Raw genomic sequence first — 22,566 nt, 5'->3', positions numbered from 1 at the left:
AAGTTTTATCCAATGTCTAACCGAGCTCTAAAGGCTTTCCTGTTTAAATGTTTGGGTCATTCTAGCAAATAAAGAGTCTGGCGATTATCAGCAGGTAAAAATATAAACCACAAGCACCAAAGTATGTCATTTGGACCAACACTGACGAAACAACATTAGGATGTCAAAATATTTCAGATAAAGGTGGATTTTACTGTTAGATCTCTAAATAAAACCCAGTTACCTTTAAAATCAACCCTTCAAACAAAATAAAGCTAAAGTTGAATCCCTCCACTTCGGATAACCAATCTTTTCCTTCAACCAGTCCACTGCTTAAAATCTTATTGACAAAAACAGAAAAAATGTATTGAGTTACAGAGGTCAAAAAGCTGCAGAACATCTAAAAAAAATGTATTTGGCAACATAACTGGGTCCAGTTTGTGTTGCTCTGGGTTTCTTAATTTAACTGGACAGAATTTCAGCAGCTATTCAACTGGTTAATAAACTTCCAGAAAACACTAAGAATGCAACATTTTCACAGACATGCAGTGAATATTTAACCACTAGGCCCGGATATCTGGAGACAGTTAAGCTTTACCTTTAATCATGATCTTCATTAAGGCTGTTATCATGCAGTATGCATATCAGGAAGAACTGCCTGGACTGTGATAAATGTTAGCTAATTATCCAAGTGCCATGCATTCACACAGCGTGTGCCTGTGATATATTTGGTGAAATTTGCTTAATGCAGAATAAAAATGTTTTACAAGCAAAGAGGAAGGAGGGGAAGGGGTCAAGTAATTAGGAAAATGCAACTAAGCCCAGAAAAAGCTTTTCAATAAAACCTTGTTGAGCTGGAAATAATTAACTGGATTTTTTTTTTTTTTCCTAGTGGCTGGATTTACTACTCCATGTTCGCTATTAACCCAAAGCAGGAAAACAACAACACTTTAAACATTGATTTATTACAAGCCATATTACCAATATGATTGCATGTTGGCCTTATGTCAAGCAACCTTGATCTTAATGATCTTTAAAGGCTGACAATTTGTTAAATCCTTGTGAATGTGAAGAGATGCTTTATAAATACCCTCATTCTAGTCATTCAACTCCTCCTTTTTTAATCTACACTCAACCAATATCCTTTGGGTGGTGACATTAAAGACAGTATAAAAACTATCATGAAGGGAGATGATAGCAGCTGGGAGGGAACGTAAAGGTCACATGAAGAGGTGACGTTGTTAAAAAGGTACATTCAAACTTAGACTTTAGTAGGTGATAGTAGGAGCTATAAAACTTTTTTTTTTTTCCAATCTTATTTAAACAAACCCCAATTACCAGCAAGGAGCCAAGGATCCATCCAATATTGATTGAATAGATGATAGACCGATTTATTGCTCAGCAAGCTCTGAAAAGAACTACAAATTCTGCAAAAAGCAAAAGATGAAAACCTTTAAAATGTATCTATTTATTAATCTGTATTGCAGTTTTCTGCAATACCGATACTGCATACAGAGAGACTGCTGTAATAATAAGCAGTTGATATGTTATTGTCATATTCTTGTGGACCCTATGACACCTACAGAACAACTGTAGAAGCCTAAAGGTTAACTCAGGCTAACCGATTCCTACCGCAAACTTAGAGCACGTAGGAGAAGGCCTTTAATTTGGAAAGCAGCCTCACATAGTTTCCTAAACACTTTAATCCTTTATAGTTTGCAGAATGTAACCAAAGTTTTAAAATAAAAAGTTCCAGAATGTTGGAAATGGGCTGGTTTCCTGTATGATCAGCTGTGACTAGAAAAGGCGCAGTGAGCAGTCTAAGCAAGTCGCCCTGACAGTAGATGTTGTTCATAGATGGTGTAATGACTCAAAAGTTTTTTAATCAGAGAAATGTTCCAGATAAATTCCACAGGAGAAAAGAAGCAGGAAGCAATTCTACAACATGTTAAAACACATCTGCACATCTCATTTAGGCTGCAAGAGAGCAGGAGAGAACAAGACTTCCAACAGATAACAGGAAGGCAACCAGAGTACAGGAAAGTCGCTCCGTTTTATCCATTGGTTATTATCAACAAACCAAGTGTTTACAGACTTTTGGACATTGAGGAACAACAAACACACAGGCTTGGTACCAACCTGTTTTAGTAATGCTGGCTTTGCTAACCTCACTATTTGCTAAAATTAGACACTAAATACAGTTTAAAGGTAAAATCTATAATCCCTTTGTTTTACATAACAAACCATAATCCTTCTGTGAAATAAAGAATACATTATGCTCACAGCAGGGAGAACTAAACAACGAATATTAAGAGGAGTTCTTTATCCTGTAAAGGGCTGATTACTTCTGCAACCGCACTCATCAAACATCGCTTAGGTCTAGAAGCTGGTATGCTTTTGCAACGTCGGTCTGGAATTTCTATGGACGCAAAGCAGTTTCCAGCCAAACCGCTAGCAGGAGCCTATTCGAAAACTCATGAACTTCGCAGGATTATCACGAGAAATTCTTTGGCGGCGCCGGCAGGGAGTGTTTATGTCTGAGGCATCGTACAAATGGTTGTACTTCCGAACCTCCTCCATCAACCTTCCGTCATGGTTATCCATTGTTGTTATAACTCCTCAGTTTTAAAAATGGCGCGTTCCGACACCGAATCCAGAGGGACGACCAAACAGACAGCAGGAAAGGCATACCAAGGACCAATCACAGCTGCTTTTTGTCTGCGCACTTTTACTTGAGGTCTGTGTGGGTTTACAACCGTCCGACGTGTGGTCAGGACATTTTTTGGTGTGTTTGACGACGGTTGCAGAGCGGGAGTGGTCGCACACAGAGACAGATTTGACGGTTGCAGAGGCTATGCGTCAGAAGCATAAATTGGCCTTTAGAATTTATAGTTCTAAATAAAAGAGAATTGCCTAAAATCAGTATAAGTGTGTGAAAGCTCCACTGAAATCAATCACGCAAGGCCTATTGCTGTATCTTATGTAGCCCAACTGTGAGCTTGTAAAGTTGGTGTGAAGGTAAAGCTCTTAATCCCTGAGTGAGGAGATCCTCGCTGAGGCAGAAAGAAGGGAAAAGACACAATTCCCCAGAACAAAGAAAAAGCTCTGATATTAAGACGGGTTATTAATTACAGCCCACAAAAACACTGATCTAATTTTCCCCTAAATATTTCTTTAGGGCGTTTCTCTGTTTGTACCATTATAAGCGTTGCTATAAGCGTTTGGCTCTGATGTTAAAAGCTGCCTCAGCCTCATTTTCAGTTTTATACAGAAACAATCATACCTGGCCAACGCTTGGACTTTAGCCCCATGTCTCTCCTCCAGTTCTGCTAGCTTCTTCTTCAACAATTCACTTTCCTGCCTCAGGCCTGCTGAGTGCTCCATCTCGCCGTCTAACAGGCTGCGCAGAGACCTAAAAAAGAAACAAAGCAGATCATACATGTGTTTAGCTATAAGGCAACATGGGATCCTGTCATCAAATTCAGGTAGCAGCTCTCTTTAATTTAGAGGAATACTCCCCAACTAAACGCTGGCATTCTGCTGATGTTATTTTCATAAACAATAAATTAGACAAATGCCATTTTAATTGTTGTACTAAATGAGATGATGAATCACAATTAGCTCGCATACTAAACACTCCATCAACACAAATCTGTCTGCATCGTTTTAATATTCTAGGTGCAAACCATAATTTAGCATGAAAAATGTAATGCAGTTGGACAGATTTTCCATCATTTTGATAAACTGCACAGATGCAATAACACAACTTTCTGAAACTCCTTCCAACATTGAGTTATTGAATTGCTTGGAGCAAATAAAATCAAACCATTTCTGAGAAACTTTCTCGCTCAGAAACTCCTTTTAGCTTTTCTTTTCCTCCTGAGTAAGGCTGTGGGAATGTTTAGAGGAACATACGTGTTTTGTTCCTCCAGCTCATCCTTCCTGTTCATCATGGCTACAATGGCTTGACGGAGCTCCACTGAAACAGACAGAGACAAGAATCAGACATAAGCATGCTGCGTTTACTCTAAGGAAACATTACTTTGCAAACAATAACTCTTTATGGAAGATTTAAAAACTGGCATACTGTATGAACTGGACAAACTAATTGGGCGTAACGAATGCGAAATGCACAAGGTAACCACTTGGACATACATTTTCAGGGGTGATAAAGGCCTCGGATGCAGGACTTTTCCCTGCAAGCCGAGGGAATTCTGACATTTCAAATTGAAAAAGTTCCCTGGATAGGAAGCAAAACATCTTCAGTCGATTCTTTTTTTTTTTTTTTTTACTATTTTGGAATGACTATGACCTGGAATACTGGGAATCTTAAACAGCAATTTTAAAGGGCCATCTTTTAGTCTCCATTCCTGCACTTCTTAACCAGAAAAAAAATGGAAGTCCTTGCTAATTGAAAATAAGCAGAAACAGGTAGGAGCAGGGCTGCACTGTTACAGTCAGAGAAAATGCAAAAATCAATTAATAATGATGCTGTGAAGGTGGGTAGCAGCCCCCATTTACAAAAAAAAATTCAGTGAAAGCATTTTGGTCTTTTAAAGCTTTGGTTCAACCTTAGTACCCATGGCTCGATTCGTGCCTATTGGACACAACTGATGCTTCCCCAGTAGCATAGGAACCTATAGTTATAGTAGTTAATTCAATGATGATGAAACATGAAGCTGTAACTTAGATTAGCTGGTTATGGTGCAAACTGGTGTAGATGGACAATGAGAAGATGATCTGTGGCCAGAGTAGAACATCTATGATCCGACTCACTGACAACCAGCATGGATTCCTTTTATAAAACGGCTTGTATGAGTTTTATGAGCCCTGAAATATTAGTTTAGGACTCCAAAATGATATTTTATTCCAAATAAAATATACAGCAACATGACTCATGGATATAATATAATCATCACTTTTTTTTAAGTGAGTCAAATCATTTCCTCATTAAATGTATGATTATGCACTTTTCTTCAGTAACAACTTCCCACACATCCCTTTCACATAATGCAAAACTTGGAGAAGTCAATAAGGGGGTAAATACTTTCTCACAGAAGTGCAGACCTTCATAGAAATTAGGAAAACAAAGTTGGTAGTGGCAGATATGACAGTAAAATACAGCTGACCTGAGGATCGCTGCTTTCCTTCTACTTTAACTGCATTTATAACCATGTTCTAATCAAAAGCAGCATCAGATCAAACTGGATCTCACAGACTTGCTGACACATTCCTTCCGGCCTTTAATAAAACATTAGTTTTCTGATATTATGATGATATGGAGATTCCTCTTTTCCAGCATGGCCCAGAATGAAATGCTGAGTTTATCAGAAGTTTGGCGTTAAACAACATCATCAGCAGTTTGACTTTAAATTAAACTCCTAACCTGGTGCCAGATAACCTGCTGTGGGACCTCTGAAGATATTACATTCATTTAAGAGGTGTACATGAGTGTGCACATCAAATTTTATATTAGCCTATGCAACAGTTCTCAGAATATAAAGATCTCATCGGTCATTAGTCAGCCCAGTAAACACCTGGTTGTTTGCCTAAAATTTTTGGGATATAGTAATAAAACAAACAAAACTGAGAAATAGAAAAAGTCTTTAATTTTGGGGGGTAAATGTTTGGGATTAACTAAAACAAACACAGTATTCCAGGAAATAACACCATCTGTGAAGCAGGAGGTGGAGATGGTTTGGGAAAAAACACCTCTGTGACCTGCTATCCTTCATCATGCAGTCTACAGTGCATCAGACGGGATTTGAGAGAAATGTGACACCATCTGGATTAATTTAAGCGAGTAGAAGTGAACTCCACAATACAACAAACCAAAACCTAACAGTTAACCCCATGGCCGCAGGAAGCTGGGGTGCTGCAGCACCCCCTGATGGCAAGAGGGAGAGTAAAAAAGTATATAAAAAATACTTTACACAGTTTATACATTTCTTATAAACATTTTGGGAAATAATTTTGTCTTTTTTATTTTACTATTACATGAATTTGTAGTTTAATTTAATTATTTTGGGGCCTAATAAACACAAGTTCATGGAAGTTACGTTGTCGTGGCCACGTCACGCAAGCTAGGGCGTGGTATCCCACTTGGTAGCAGATTGGTAAATTGACCTAATCCAGGGTTTATACAGGAATGAATAACTAAAATTGAATGCTTTTTAAAGCTCTTTTAATGCTTTTAGAAATTATTTTAATAATTTCTAAAAGCATTAGAAGTACCCGTCGACAGGCTGCAGCCATGTCCCGAATTCCTTGTTTTCCAACCACTTCTGTTGAAATGTGCTTTTTTTCCCCCCTATTCTCTAACTTCTCTGGCTTCTTTTCTGAACATACAGCTTTGCGATCAACCGGAAGCAGTTCCACGCAAATATATCGTGATATAATGTCTGACGAAATTGTTTTTGTAAACATTTTTTTTTTATACAGCATTTTAAATGCCACAATAAACACATTTAATGAATTTTAATGCCTTAAGGCTTTAATAAAAAAAAATTATAATTTAATGACTTTTATTGATTTTTAATAACCCGCGGAAATGCTTTACGGTAATCTAATGAAGGAAACGAGGAGGAAATATGGCACAGAAACTCATTTTGGATTCATCTGATTATGAGACCTTTATCTCCATGACCTCAGAGCGTACCTGAACATTTGGACACCTGTAACCAAGCAGGGCACCCTGCCTGTAGCTCATAGTAAGAGCATGGTGCTGCCACACACTTTCATATCTATTTGTGCAGTTTTATGTAACCATGGTATTTTAGAGCGTTATTTTGATCTTGGGTTCTCTGTGTAAAGGAGAACTGTTTAATACAGTATAATAACATAATTGTTTCCTTGTGGTTTTCTTAAAAAGGTTTTGGAGCTAATAGTCAAGTGTGACATAAACATAGTGATTCAGGTTCATGCAAGCTGACCAAATCTATGTTTTATAGTGTTATTGTGAAGTTTAATTACTAGCACATATATTCACCTGAGAACTGATGAAGTTGCATGCACTGAAGTGCATATGACAATAAAGTAGTGAATCTCAATCTATCTAAGGCTACAGGAAGATTCTTCTTGTAGGTGAGGATGTCCTACCGTCGTCCTCAGCTGGAAAACACTCCTTCCTTTATTTAATACCGTATATAAAAAATGTAATTTATTTTTTTATTGTTAACCTTTTCACAGAAATGAATGATTAAAAATCCATATGTGATCTTAATAAAGATCTGAATCCTAATGAGGTATATTTTTCAAAGGACCTCTGTGAAAAAGGACTGAAATCCTCTGCATCTTTTTTTCCTAGTCTGCAGGTCGTCGGCTGCTGCATGATGCTAATCTTCATCCGAATATCAGGGACAGATTTGGGCCGAGCTGTGCGCCGGCGCAGTGACTCATCTCTGCTGTTACAGTACGCCTCGAGGTTCGCATGAAGGTTTCAAAGCTGCTCGCTCTGCTTGTAGAAGTGAAATAACAGCCGTGAGACAAGGAGTTAATCCACCGAGTCCACTGCCTTCCTTCAGAGGATACGGCTCCATCTTCACAAACACAGCAGGGTGTCGTTGAAGACACACATACGTGAAGCTGCTGAGAACCGATTCGAAGGAAAAGGATGAAAGCAGAGACGATGATGGGGGGGTTTATCATCTTCTCTGCCCCTCTGTTGCGCGCCAGGAATAGATGTGACCTTTAACCCGAACATGCGTCGTCAGCGGCGCCACAGACAAGACATTAGGGGCTTCAGTAGAACCAGATGACTCTCTGTCCTCTTATGAAGACGTCAGGGAGTTCATCAGAGAAAAGTGTGTGTCTAAGTCCAGAAAGCATTCATGTGCCTTCACCAGAACACTTCACTGGTCCAATAATAGGTGTATTAAGAGAGAACCAGGCCTTCTAATCAAGCTGCCTGCTGAATCACAGACTCAGTACTCGCCAATCAATGGTCTGCTTGGCCTCACATGCTGCCAGATCCAGTTGGAAATCACTAAAGTGAGAGCTCACGCTGTACACTTTCTCCTCCCTCATGCAGTTCCAGACCACAAAGCTACACAGAAAAAAAAAATCAAACGGCTCGAGTGCGAACGGAAATCAATGTGCCGCCTAATAAAAGGTAGCTAAGAGCATGAACAAGTCTTTGTTCACCGAGGGGCAAAAACTGCTCCCAGGACAACAATCCTGAATTTAACTGATTTGTCTCCATTCTAGCCTCTAAAAATACCACAAGAATGTTGGTGTTTCAGTGGTTTAAAAACAGAACAGAGATGAGATGTAGGAGAACTTCAGTTCAGTACAGATGTTAGTAATGACGCCCTACCAAAGATCTGGTGTAACGGCTTGTTAGAAACGTACCTCTTTAAACCTTTTTGCTCTGCTTTAGACAAATGTTTTTGTACTTTGTTACCATTTCTTGAATGTTCAGAGAACTTGTTCTGTGTCACTTCTTATTGGGGAGTGGCAGTCTAGTGGTTAGGGCATAGAGCTTGGAATCCTGAGGTTCTAAGTTTGAGCCCCACTCCCACAGACTGACACTCTGGGTATCTGAGAAAGACCCTTAACCCCACACTGCCCCGGGCACCGCACAATGGTATCCCACTGCTCCCCAAGGGGATGGGTTAAATGCAGAGGGAAATTTCTCCAATGTGAGATCAATAAAAGTTCAATAAATTATTAAACATCATGAATTTAACAACCAGCCAGAAGCAACCATAAATTAGACCAAACAAAGACGGTAAAATATCATTTTCAAGAAATCCTTCAATTACTATAATAATTTGGTAATTTTTATTTTATTTTATTAAGGGAGATTATTTTCCAAAGGTTTATTTTTCATACTTCATTAAACATAATCTAATCTAGAGGTGACAGGGAACCCTTCATCAAGCACTGCAGGACGTGTCAAACTGTGTTGGAACGACTCTGGGCTCTAAGCTGGACCAATATAAAAGCCTGGGTATGTGACAGTAGCAGTTTGTATCAGAGACCTCAGCAGAGCTAATTTCCCTCACATTGATAGCAGCAATAGAGCAGATAACTACACCAAGCTTAGAGAGAACAGCAGGTGCCTTCTGGGAAACAATAAGATATAATACTTTCAGCAGAATCACAAGTTCAGCAGAAGGTACCGGCGATGTTTTTCAGTCTGATCTGTCCCAGACAGCAAATACCTGGATGGAGGAATGTTAGCAGCTGAAAGTTTAAAGACCAAAAAACTGTTAAGACGAGCTATTATAACAGAAGCTGCAGCAAATTTTCTCTCTATTCATCCTCAGACAATTAAACGTGAATGGCTGCAACATTGGGAGGTTAAAGTTCAAAGAGAGCAGAAGACGTCATGAAAGGTTTCAGATCTGAAGATCTAATGAAACAAAAAGCACGTTCATTTCAGTTGTATCCAAATTACAGTTATAGCCATTTAAAATGTCCCCATTTTCCTTGATTGGTTCTTAGCTGGTCCCCTACAATTCCTTTTTAAACATCAATCTTTGCACTAAAATATTCTGTCATGATTTGTGAACATTAAGATCTAAATCAAAGCGCCTTCTCCTGGTCAGACCCTGTAATTCAGTGAATGGGTGGAGTCAGGGTATAAGAATATACACACCAGGAGGCCAGTGGCTGGGAGTCAGCTGGTGACTGAGAAGGGCCATTTTGAACGGCTGCTAATGTAAACCAGATCCAATTCCAGAGTGAGATCAAGAATTTCAGCTTTGTAATCCATCCTGAAATGTTCCCTTAGTACAGACTCGGATGTGATAGGTTTGAATTCTGATCTTCATCCTTTAATATGGACTATAACGTAAAAAAAAAAAGCCATGAACATTGATGGGAAATGTTGCTCAATCTGCAGGTAAATATAGTCTACCTTTCTACAGTGCTCAGTATCCAGCTGTTAAAACAGTTGCATGCTGGTTTCCTCATGAGCTCATGCTCATTGTGTTCCGGATATTTACTTCTTCCTTCATTGTTTTTTCTGCATTTCCCAGAGGGACTGTGAAGGTGTCTCTGGAGAATCATGTCTGTGGCTTAGAGGAGTAACAGAGCTGCTGATAGGAAGATAGAGAGACCTTTTCCTCAGAATGGAGAATCTGGTTGGAATTTTAACTTCTGTGTTAGTAGAGTTACTGCAAACCCCTTCCTTTAGCTCAGAAACATGATGTTGTTTACTTGTATCAATACTTCAGGGTTCATATAACACTCATATGTTGTTTTCAATCCATCTACAGCAGTAATTTTTATATTTACGCCTCACTCTCAGTGCGCTGCTCTCGATGGGAGCTAATAACCTAGAGAACGGCTCGATGAAGGAGCCTCCAAGCATCGGTACTCTACCGAGCAGCTGACTGGCAGAGACAGAGATTCCAAATGAAAAAGAACAAATAAATCCAGCAGCAACTGTCTGATGCTTTAGGCTGTGATTAGCTGCAGGGAACCGAGCAGATAAAAAAAAAAACAAGCGCTCTGCAAAGAGAAGCAAGAACGGGTCATGAAAAGTGGCAGCTCGTCTACGTCATGAATCTGATGCAAAGTGAAGACATTCATACGATCTCATCTCGTACACATTTCCACTGCAAAGGTTCCTCAAGAGGAAATGTGTGAAGGTACAGTAGATACAATAACTGATCCACAACGTGGATCAACAGTGCCACCTGGTGGATCACATGAATCACTGAAAGTAAAAGAAAAGAAATGAGAATTCTCCTCAGAGCTCACTGTAGGGAGCCGTGTAAAAGCATTTTAACCTTTTGTCCACATTTTGAGACCTTAAAACCACAAACTTTACGTTTTTTTTGTCCACAAGGATATTGGAACACTATTAATTACTGGTTAAAATTTCTAGAAGCACTAGAAAAGGAAAAGGTTGGATAGAAGTTCCTGCCTCAAGTTTAGTTCCTGTGTCTCAGGGTGCTTTTATAGGAGTTAGGACAGAATGGAGCAGGTGATCTACAGACGGAGCAGAGTGGCAGCCAGTGGTGAAAAATAGAGAACTGAGCTGAAAGGAAAAGCGCTCCATTTACTATTCGGCCTGCGTTCCTTCCTTCACCCATTGTCATGAAACCTTGGTCATGACCCAAACAACGGGATCCTAGATAAACATGGCTGAAATGTCAGAGGTAGTTCTTTTTTATTATTATATATATTATTTTATTTTAAGTGTAACTACATATTGTATCCACTACAACTAAAAATGCATAACTTATATCAAAAGAGAGAAATGACCTGCAACAGACCGTTCTGCAGGACATCAAGGCTAAACCTGGAATGGAGGGAGAATGTCTGTCAGATGCCACTGAAACGCCTCGGTCTTCCCCCAGAGAAGCTGGAGGGGTTAACCGCAGAGGCAAGACCGGGGATCTGATTTGACTCTGCTTTCCTTTATTGTAGGTAAGGGGAATGAACGCTGCCAAGGCAGAACAGGGCTGATTACAAAGCATTAAGGGCAGTATGATAAACTGTTCTCTCTTTGCAAAGATAAAATAAAGTGAAGACTGAGTGAATTCCATCAATCTCTGTTTATTTAACTGGGGTGAATAGTTTAATACTTCTTTCCCCCATAACAGAAAGGCAAAGAGATTAAAGTTTGGTAGCCAGTGAAATCTCTGTAGGAAACAACAAAGATATGAGAGAAAATTTTTTACAAAGTGAAACTGAGCCTCTTGGCTGCCATTCAAAGGAAAACATTCTGTTCTTTAGAAACAGACCCTAAAAACACAATCCCCTCTTTTATAATGGAACATCATGCTGTGGGGTAACTTCCTTATGCGGGAAGAAGAAAATTGGTTAAAATTACTGGGAAGATGATAATGAGAAAACATTTTCTAAAACTAAAGTGGATGAAAATATTTTAATGAAATAATTAAGCAAAAAAAGAAAATAAATAATTATGAAAATAACAAAAGAAAGAAAATATTTACATAAAATAAATCCCACAAAAAAAAGCAAAATGCAAAATAAAATAAAAATCACACCACAAGTAGAAGTCAAAATGGAAAAATCTATTTATAAAACATGTCTTATGACTAAAGATATACATTTTAAAATCCAATCTGCTCAGACCGTTTATTCCAGATTAGATCCCCCAACTGAAAAACATCACAGTAAGGTTTCAGCCAAGATGGATCCTCCTGCAGAACACCCACCCTAAACATCTGGACAGAGTGGACGGGTTAGTCCTGAGCAGATTCAGCGCTTTGAATGGCCTATTTAAAGTCCAGACCGGTACCTAGCTGAGAATCTGTAAAGCCTCTAACATGGTGGTGTAACACTGCCTCTCCTGCTGCATAAACCAAACAGGTTTAAAATCAAAAATAACCAGACAAACTAGGCGTCACCAAAAACAGCAGTGGAGTGTTGGACAAAAGAGGCAGGAGAGACTCACCCACTGTCATGGTGTCAGGCAGCCCAGCTGATTGTAGCCCACTGGAGAGCGGACGGGGCTGCGCCGGTGGACTGGAGTCCATGCTGGAGGCAGGAGATCAGAGAATAAGAACAAACTTAACCATCTCATTATTGATGTGGCACAGATGACTTCATCTCATGAGAGAAGAAACAGCAGGCAGAAGTCTGCTGTGGATGAGGGGATAGCTGACCTGAAGGTGAGCTGCGATCTGCCGCTCTCACAGTTCTCCCCCGATTCTGTCGAGTCACACTGAACGGGAAACACGGCCGTGTCCTCCACAGAGCTCACTGAAATAAAATGGAAGCGAAACTGAAAGTGAGGCAGCCTTAAAAAGTACCTAAAATTCATCTGAAGGAACACCAGAGATGGAAGTGGCCACTATCAAACGGCGTCTTCGGGATGGATTTTTAAGGTGGGGGTGAATGTGATAGGAGGGGCGGGTCGGTACCTGGCTGAGGGTGAGCAGGATTGACAGGGATGAGGATGTCGGAGCTGGGCGGGGCAGTAATAGCCTGGACTGGACTCCAGGTGGACACACTGGATAGACTGCCCACCACCAGCCTGGAACCAGACAACATGGCTGTCAGTCAGTCTGAACATCCGGTCCAAACATTTATTCCGTCAAATTTAACTGTTTATTAAAGCAGGCAGCTTAATGATCAACTCACTGATCAGAGGGGATTGTTTCCTCCTGGCTTTGTGTTCGAGGTTTATACATTTCCTCCTCCTCCTCCTCGTTTTCTATATCCTGACTGTCAGGTAGAGGTGGTCCAGCTGGGGGCGCTGTGCGGCAGGGGTGGGGCGACCCCACCCAGTTGGCTATACAGGGTTCTGGGATGCCGTTCTGGGCCGGGGACTCTGACAGGGTCGGCTCTAAGGGGTCTATCCCTTCCTCCACGCTGCTCTGAGTCGGAGGGGCACCACTCGTCCTCGCCTCCTTCGGCTTCTGAGAATCCCACTCTCCATCCTCCTCATCCTCAGCCCCTCCATCCAGGTCGTCATCAAAGGAAATGATGTTGGTGATTTTCTTTTTCCTGCGTCGCTCCTTCCTCAGCCCAGAGTCTGAGCAAAGAGAAGAAACAATGCCATATCAAAAATGTAACTCCATTTTTTATAACTGCAGATATATATGAAAAAAACATCTCTCTCTAAAATGATTTTACCACAAATAAAACTTGTATTATTTTGCAGCCTTTTCTAGCTTTAAAACAAATGGATGAATAAAAACAGGTCTTACTGACGGTTCAAAAAATATTTATGATTGAAAAATCCATTCTAAGCCTATTTAGCTGCAGGTGTTGGACAGCGGGTATTACGCCGTCTCCCCAGGGGCCATAGAAAAGGAATCGGAAAGACAAATTGTGTATTGAAAGGCGTTTCTCCTGCAGTGCCTCAGACATTCATTTCAAACAGATAATAAAAAATAGATTGTCTCTTTTCCGAGCCAGAGAGTTTCCCGGCGCATTAGCGAGTGAATAATGTGAACCGGTCAAGGAGCTGACGCTGAGATTTAAAGTTTCCTTACAGTTCATTCTAATAGAAAGTTTGTAGATTGTTGAGGATCTGTTTCAGAGAGAAACAATGTTTGTGCCAAACAGCTAAATGCAGGAGAGTCCAGGCATCATATCCATCTATTATGGCACCAAGCACATAAAGAGCTTCTACTAATATCTGTAGCAGGACATAACCTCAGGATAGGATGGAACCAGTTCCTTGAGTCGAGTTATGAAATGTCTTCACTCATAATTATTCCACCATCAGGGCTTTATTGACAGAGGGGAAGCAATAACAGCCACCGAGTGACAGTAAGCTGATGGAGCCGGTGGGATGATGCTGATGCTTAAACTAGAAAGAGGTCCTCAGTTTTCTGCACAGTCACCACAGATCTCCAATTTTCATCTAACCTTCACAATAGTTCAGCATCATCGCGCAGAGAGCTTCAAGAAGCACGGCCCAGGAGCTCCATCCATACATGTGCAAAGGATCGGATGCAGTGGAGTAAAGCACGTCGCAAATAGACTCAGGAGCAATGTGTCCTCTGGAAAGACAAATCATGATTCTCCATCCGATAACCTGAAGAATCAGTCTGGGTTTGCAGATAGAAAAGTTTCCAGGAAAGTTTCTGAACACCAGAAAACTCTAAAAAATTTCATGCTTCCAGAGTTTGAAGATGGTTGCTTCCTCTTCCAACGTGACTGAAGCACATGGCATGATCATTAACCTCTTAACGTCCATCATTTTGGGAAATGTTTGCCTATTTTGCATACCCAAATGGAAAAGCATGAAAATTGGGCAAGTAAAACACCAAAGCTGCATCAATTCAATTATGACTCTCAGTTCTTGTTTTTTTATTCTCGAAAATAATAGATCTTTTTTGAACAGCAGTTACAAAGACATGCTTGCTTGTTGTGGCTACTCATGTTTACTTTTTGACATGCTGCTATGTCCATAAAATGATTTTTGGTGGTTGAATTGAGCTTTCCAACGATGTCTAATATGTCTATATTGGTAAACATTTTACCAGTGTAATTTTCATGCATTCTTAGTTATTATTTTTAACCACTTTAAAACGAGTCGCTGGCGACCCAGTGGGTTTTGAAAGAATAAGGACGGACACAAAATTTGGTGGCAAAGGCTGGACTGGCCAACACACAATCCTAAACTAACCTTCATAGATCATTTAGGATGAAATGAAGCACAGACTAAAAGCCTAAGAATGGTGGACAGCCTTAGAAAAGCAGGAGGTGTTCTAGTTAAAAAGGCTGGACAAAAGCAATATTGAACACTTATAAGATGAGAATTGCAGAGCCTTTAAATCGCATCGCTGGAACATCATCTTCTACTGCAGCTTTAGAGGTGCAAAGCAGATATGATGATGCAATGAAACATTCAGAAAAACGACAGAGAAAACCCAAAAGGAAGGTTTAAATGTCATGAACTGTTCTCCATAATGAGCAGTCCTACCAGCAGAGGTGCTTCGAGGCATGACGGGCAGCGGGTCCGAAGCTCCGTCCGTCTTTGGGGTGAAGCCAGGCACAACAGCTGTAGCAGTGCTGATCTCTCGTAGCAGAGTGCTAACCCCCTGGGTGGATTCCTTTAACAGGCTGCCGATGCCCTGGGTGGACTCCTTCAGCAGGTTGGACACAGACGGACCTCCTCGTGTCACTGCGCCGTTCAGGTCACTGTTGTCGATGTTGATGGCAAACAGGATGGAGTTCAACCCTGAGATTGATAATGGAAAGAAACATCACTAAAAAAAAAAAAAAAAACAGGACCCATCATCCAAGTAATCAATGATTACTAAGCTGGAAATAAATTAAATTTAAAAAATAAATAAATCCAACCCTACTTTGTTTTTTTCGCAGGTCCTTGTAAAGGTGCAAGATAAAAAAATATTAGATTCCAAGAAAGATGAGATTTATATAGTACAAAATACAATATAAACATAGGTATTCACTGCGGAACATGGCAAGTCATGGATGTGAGGAAGTAGTTGGCTTTAAAAAGGACAAAGGCTAAATTCAGCAAATGTGACCCAAATCCAATCTTTAAGACACCCTAGCTGACTGTTTTAGGGTTGCAACCAAAGATTATTTTGCAAATCCAATAATCTGTGAATTATTTTTTGTGATTCGTCGATTAATAATCATTAAAGAAAACCTTTTTGCAAAATTAAACCGAGTGAAAGAGTTCAGGAGTTCTGGATAGAGCATATTGACAGAAGAAAAAGATTTTTATCTTTAATGCAAAATATTTACAAAATTTCTTTTACAATCCAGGTGAAATTACTGCGCTAAGTGGGTTGCTCTGTCAGCTAAAGGCATGTTTCACAGTCTCTATACTCCAGTTAACGATGAATCGATTACTAAATTAGTTGACGAATATTTCAATAATATGTTTTGGATTTTTTACTTTTTTTTCCTCCAATGATGCATGACAGTAATATCCATTATTTTTCCAGTTAACAGGTCACTGCTGTGTGAGGTCTACGTGGGTGGCTTTGGTATCCTGATCCATTCAGGCTGCATTTAATCAGTACTATGAACATCAACCCAAAAGAAAAAAGAAAGTCATTGAGCATTAAACCTTTTGTGTGAATGAAGGCTAAGGAAACAAAAGCAAGACTAAGGCTTGGCAAATATCTTTTATTTTCACATCAGTAAATGGTGTTTGGTGTTTTTCATTCAAACAATCGTAGAATGTGACTGGGCCCCTTTAAGGAGCCTGGTGACACAATAAACACACTTTATGAGGGTAATGAATTAATGTCTTCTTTCCATTTTAATTTTGGAATTCAAAAACAGTTTGTTAATTATTAGCAATAACCTATTCTATTGGGAGGCACATGTAGTTGTGGAATATTCAAAGAGCAGTAATTTGAAAAAAAAAAACTATTAGTTATAAGAGTCTATATATATATATATATATAATTTGATTTATTGAAAAGATTATTACCTGCAGCCATAGTGGGGAGCATACTTGCTCTCTCTTCATCAAGAACAAAAGCCCAGTCTTCAAAGTAAGTTCTAGAAAAGACAGAATTATCATATTTAAATCCATCCAGCTGATTCCAGAGCATCACTAAGTAAACTATGCATTCAAAGGTGGATTTAAAGGAAAAAATGTGTTTGCAGGTTATGTGAATGATGTGACTGAGCTGTAGAGTGTGACAGCTGGCCCCTAACCCGAGGCGCGAGCGATCAGCCAGCAGCGTGTGCAGGTAGCGCTCCAGCGAGTGCTCGTTCAGAGCGCAGCGCAGCCAGGCGCGACCCCGGCCGAGCTCCGACGAGATGTGGCGCAGGGAGTAGAAGCGCTGAAGCTCGTGGCGGTTCAGGTGCTCCTTCACATAAAGCCAAAATGTCAGCTCTGGTGGGCGGAAAGGAATAAATGTTATTAATTGGTGCTCTGTGTAACTTCGTAAAACAGATTTTAAAAGCAGCTCCATGCATTAAATACCCCCTGGTCAGCCTTCAATATCTCCTTTTAAAACTTCTCTATGAAACAGGGAGTGAAAGTTAAAGAACAAGAATAGAGGCCTGCTGGCTTGTCTGAGGGATGGCAACTAATGAGAAACAGGACAGATCTGCATAAAATCACATAACGACCTCAGAACTAGGGGTAAAAAGAGATCGCCATTCCAGCAAGTCCTTTACTCTAGAGCAGTAAAACTTCAGATACACCAACAACTACAAGTCAAATATTTCTCCTCCAAACACATCAGTTACTTTCAGCATATAGCAGTCAGGTTATTGTTTCTGTACCCTGTGGAAAAGCAAGATTTTACTTATTTTCAGTAAGGAACAAGAAAATGCAAAACATCTTTAAAATGTGCTCAAAGTTCTTCACCTTGTCAGATATAAAGACTGGAATTACATAAAGGCAGAATTAGTGTCACTGTCTCAATTTTCTTTTATAGCTTATAATCATCTGACCATCTTGGGCTGAAAGTTAAAAGATTTGTACAACTGTTCAATTTATTTATAGAGCCCCACAACACAAATTTAACAGGCATGTCAAATCAGAGACAGATAAACTTTTACAACAGTATCCTAAATTATTTAGACCTCTGCTGACAGAAGAATCTATAAAAAAAATTCTGCATTTGTTGTTTTCTTCCAAAGCACCTGTTAAGACTTTCTCTGTTGTTAAAATGTGTTTGCAATACATCAGGAATACTATATTATCACAATATCTGTGTTTTCAATATTTGTATCTTCAAAGGAGTGTTTGGGGTGCGATAATTGTAGGCATAAATATCCTGGTTGTTTGGAATTTGTGTTTCCATAGTAACCGAATATTCAGCCAATGGGACAGAGCTTTAAGCAAATGATGCCCGAACCAAAAATGCTAAAAAAGTCACAAAGTGATAGGAAAAATGTATGTCCTCTAGATGCCAGAATAAATAAAAGATTTGGAAAAAATAAATATTTTTCAATCATGAGACCCACTGGAAACGCTGGCTCTAGGTCAGTTTTTAATTATTCTGAATCTTTACAACCTCCACTGTTATAAGCAATATCTTATCTGCTGCTACATACTTCAATATGTCCAAGAAGAAAAATGTGAAATTTTCACTGTCATTAGAGTGAAAGATAAGTGCATCATGTTTATTGAATGTAAACAGGGTTGTTTTGGATGTTAGATCAGAAGCGACAGTGTGGACATCTGTATGTTGCTTTCAATGGTATCACGTATTTTAGTGGATAATTTAGTGGGCTCTGGTTTTCCCAAAGCATGCTGATCTGAACCAAGGCGATTTAGACGTGGGTCGCTAGCCGAGTCGTTATAACCCGGATAGACACGCAACAGTGAACTATTCCCACTGCCACTAAAAGCTGATTGTTCCCAGGTTTAAATGGATTTTCCGCCAGTTAGAAAGGGGTATAAGTCGGTCTTTTATCACCTGAAGAACATCTCCAGAATTAAAGGACTAATCTCCAAGCAAGATCCAGAAAAACTCATTCATGCATTTCTCTTTAGTAGAATTGACCACTGCAACAGTCTCTTCATAGGTTTGCCTAAAAAGTCTCATCAGACATCTGCAGCTGATCCAAAACACTGCTGCCTGTGTTCTCACTAGAACTAAGAAAGTAGAGCACATTATCCCGGTTCTGAAGTTCTTCCACTGGCTCCCTGTAGCTCAGAGAATAGACTTTAAACCCCTTCTGTTAGTCTATAAATCACTGAATTTATCAGCACTTCAATACCTAACAGATTCGTTGTCAGTGTATTAATCGTCCAGACCTCTCAAGTCTTCTAGTTCAAGCCTACTCTGCAAACCCAGAACTAGAACCAAACATGGAGAAGCAGCATTAAGTTATCCTGTATATTTGATTTATCTGGAAAAAACTCCAGTAGACTGTAAAAGTGCTGAAAGCCTGAGTCCCTTTGCATTCGTTTAGAGCTGCCTTTGACTGTTCAAGTTAAACTGTTAACTGAGCCTTTATTTGTTTAAGTAGTTTTATTTGTTTACTACCTGCTATAATCATGTTTTTCTCCTTACTTGCTGTCATTCTGCTGTCATTTGTCTTCTATTTTATTTTATTTTTTATTTATGTAAAGCATTGCATTTCCTCTGTACTGAATTGTTCTATATAAATAAACTTGCCTTGTATTCGTTATCTAAACCATGTGGTTTAGAATATTAAGACAACACTTCCATAGGGTATATTTATGTTCTTAATGACAATACCAACCTAAAAATTTCAGATTACTTTATTTTAAGTTGCCATGCAGCATGCATTAGCCTGTAAGACGGTACAGGACTGCTGAGTTCAGACTGCTCTCCAACAGATCAGATAATATGAAGCTGTTTCTAAGACTCAAAGACTAAAAGCAATCAGTGAAGCCCGGAAAACACAGATAATGGCTTCTGGAGTCTTAAAAGCACCATGTTTGTTACGCTAAGTGCAAAAAGGCCTTCGTGTTGGACAAGCTTCAACGTGCAGAAAGCGATACCGCCAAGCTATCCCATCCACCATCTGAAGCTCCTAACCACAACAGAACAAGTGAAACAAGGAAGGAGACAGTTTCTGTACTCCAAACAACTCCTTTCTGAGAACAGAATAGAAATAGCTTTTATTGTTCCTCAGCGGGGGAGTTTAGGTTTCCCACCAGCAGCAAGTCGACACAAAAATAAGCGTGTAAATACACACAGGGGCAAGAAATATATATTAACAGAATCAAGCTGTAGAGACTGCACATTTAGGGAATTTTCTAAAACTACCATAACCTCAATAAAGTGTGCAGCCAATTGTGTTTATTTTTTGGAAATGTTCAATACATGCATAAGCAGTTAGTATAAAAAAAATACTAAGACTGTTTAGAGCAAATAATGAAAAACTGCAGAGATGGACCTGTTTTGGAGTCATTGTTCTAAAGTCTAATAGCTGCTTTGAGGAAAGATCTAGGAGAGCTCTCCTTTGTGGACGTATGGAACAGCATGGTATGGTACTACAGATCTCCTCGGCTCTGCTACAGCTTCAATGTCCAACAGAGAGACGCCGTCCAGTCCCCGGCCGACCGCAGTGTTTTAAGGGAGGCGTCTAAGGACGGAGAATCGAACGGCTTCATCTCGGGTGCAGATAAGCTGCTGTTCCAACTACACCACAATAGATGGCTGCCTCTGTTCCTGCACGTCTCTTAGTCTCTTAGTGCGAAATGTCCTCTTAATTCGCATTATATACATGCCTTAAAGGAATAGTACATCCAAAACATGATTAGCCTTCATTTTCTACTCACCCCCATGCTGAACAACACTCTGGAGTACTTTTTTGATATCTCAAATGCATCTGGAGATCTGGGAGGCTTCTTGCTGTCTGCTGACATTCAAATAATGGAGGTCTATGGCGCCCGAGGCAGAAAGGTCCATAAAAGTCCACAAAAAACGTGTCAATATTCCTCCATACTGCTCGTCCAATGTATTCCAAGTGTCCTGAGTGGGTAGCATCCAGAATTTACTCGAAACGAAGTCATTTAGAATGACGCGTTCACGAGTCTACGGAAACCGCGGCAGACCAAACCAGACGAAAGTGCGCATTCAGCGTCTGCTCTGCCGATAATGCAAGCGTAGAAGAAGAAATGTGCTGTTTACCTGTGCAAAGAAAGAAACAACGAAAGAAAAATGTCTGAGGACTTCAGTGTTGAGGAAGAGCATGAGTTCTTTGCCGAGCTGAATGCGCACTTTCATCTGGTTTGGTCTGCCGCGGTTTCCGTAGAATCGTGAACTCGCAGGCGCGCGCTTTTAGGAAATCCTATACACTACTGTTTATGCTCTAAAAACATTCTAAATGACTTCGTTTCGAGTAAATTCTGGATGCTACCCACTCAGGACACTTGGAATACATTGGACGAGCAGTATGGAGGAATATTGACACGTTTTTTGTGGACTTTTATGGACCTTTCTGCCTCGGGCGCTATGGACGTCCATTATTTGAATGTCAGCAGACAGCAAGAAGCCTCCCAGATCTCCAGATGCATTTGAGATATCAAAAAAGTACTCCAGAGTGTTGTTCAGCATGGGGGTGAGTAGAAAATGAAGGCTAATCATGTTTTGGGTGTACTATTCCTTTAAATAAATTAATTAATCTGCAAACATTATTCATTATTTATAAAGTTATCTATAAATATGCCATTTCTAGATAATCTTGTTGACAATAGATAGTTGATGGTAGTGCTTTGAACAGGAAGCAGGCTTTTACCGGCTTCTGTCTTGCTGCTGAAGCCTGCAGCGTGCTTCAGAGCAGCAGCTGTGAGGGCCAGACCTTTGCTCTTCTTCAGGCCGTGCTGCAGCACAGCTTCAAACTGGGCGCACAGACAGATCACTCTGCAAGAAAACAGACAGGTTCCTGTTACTTTAAAGGAGATTCTAATAGTGTGAATGCATTGTTGCTCCCAAATAAATTTCCCAACAATCTACATCGTGCCGTTTGCGTTTAATCTCTAAAAAAATCCCAACAACATAACTTTCTGGATTTTAGTTTGTTTATTTTATGTATAATTTAGCAGTAAATAAGCCTGAATCTGTTTTAGAAGTCATGTGAAGCAGAATGACACAACAAAATGTTTAGTTGATAAAGAATTCAACCTGTTTTACCTGCTGTCTGAGTCTGTGGCGATCTCTTTTCTTCCTCCAAAGCGGATTTGGCACTGGAAAGATATGAAGGGAATGATAAATGGCTTTTATGAGCAAAAGTTGTCCAGCAAAGAGGAAAGCATTTTAAATACTGCAAGGCTGAGGTCTAATAAGGTAAAACCAGAACAGATCATTTATAGTACTTTGAAGAAGTTATTTGTGATTCATAACTTCCAGTTTTCATTTTTTTCTAACTCTTAAGTGGAACATTATCTACTTCTGCAGAAAAAAGGTTCACGATGCATCCCCAGCAAGGTTAATATCTCTGATATACCCGTACTTTCTTTGCGTCTTTATACCAGATTAAAAGAAAATCCAACCCAAGCCATATCTGGCAGTGTTGCCATGGTGAAAGCAACATTTATTTCCTGCTCTTTATGCTCCTCCTTCTAGACGTCTGCTCAGAATATTTGTTTCCTCTCACAATTCCAAAGAATATTGCCTCAGAAAACATCCCACACATCTACTTCCTTGGATGTAATCATGAGAAAAAGGAACTAAAACCACAAAAACTCCCGTTAAGAGTTAAAAAAGAAAAATCTTAATCGAGCATTAA

At 39.8% G+C, this 22,566-nt stretch overlaps 1 protein-coding gene across 1 annotated transcript in view; it reads right to left on the bottom strand.

The window, feature by feature from the left end:
* The window catches only part of snx29 (sorting nexin 29), a 190,369-nt gene that overhangs the window by 163,952 nt on the left and 3,851 nt on the right, over positions 1 to 22,566 (bottom strand). Inside the window, exons 3-13 of the mRNA XM_015377096.1 lie at positions 21,972 to 22,024; positions 21,577 to 21,701; positions 17,062 to 17,242; positions 16,832 to 16,902; positions 15,341 to 15,598; positions 13,045 to 13,438; positions 12,825 to 12,937; positions 12,567 to 12,663; positions 12,356 to 12,438; positions 3,895 to 3,958; positions 3,263 to 3,391 (exon numbers count right to left, since the gene is read on the bottom strand). Coding sequence (XP_015232582.1) covers positions 3,263 to 3,391; positions 3,895 to 3,958; positions 12,356 to 12,438; positions 12,567 to 12,663; positions 12,825 to 12,937; positions 13,045 to 13,438; positions 15,341 to 15,598; positions 16,832 to 16,902; positions 17,062 to 17,242; positions 21,577 to 21,701; positions 21,972 to 22,024 — 1,568 coding nt within the window. The remainder of the gene's footprint in view (positions 1 to 3,262; positions 3,392 to 3,894; positions 3,959 to 12,355; positions 12,439 to 12,566; positions 12,664 to 12,824; positions 12,938 to 13,044; positions 13,439 to 15,340; positions 15,599 to 16,831; positions 16,903 to 17,061; positions 17,243 to 21,576; positions 21,702 to 21,971; positions 22,025 to 22,566) is intronic.

Source organism: Cyprinodon variegatus, unplaced genomic scaffold (genome assembly GCF_000732505.1).
Source record: "Cyprinodon variegatus isolate N-32 unplaced genomic scaffold, C_variegatus-1.0 Scaffold146, whole genome shotgun sequence".
NCBI classification, from domain to species: Eukaryota; Metazoa; Chordata; class Actinopteri; order Cyprinodontiformes; family Cyprinodontidae; genus Cyprinodon; species Cyprinodon variegatus.
The sequence above is the reverse complement of the archived record's forward strand: the minus strand, read 5'-3'. Positions and strand labels throughout refer to the sequence as shown.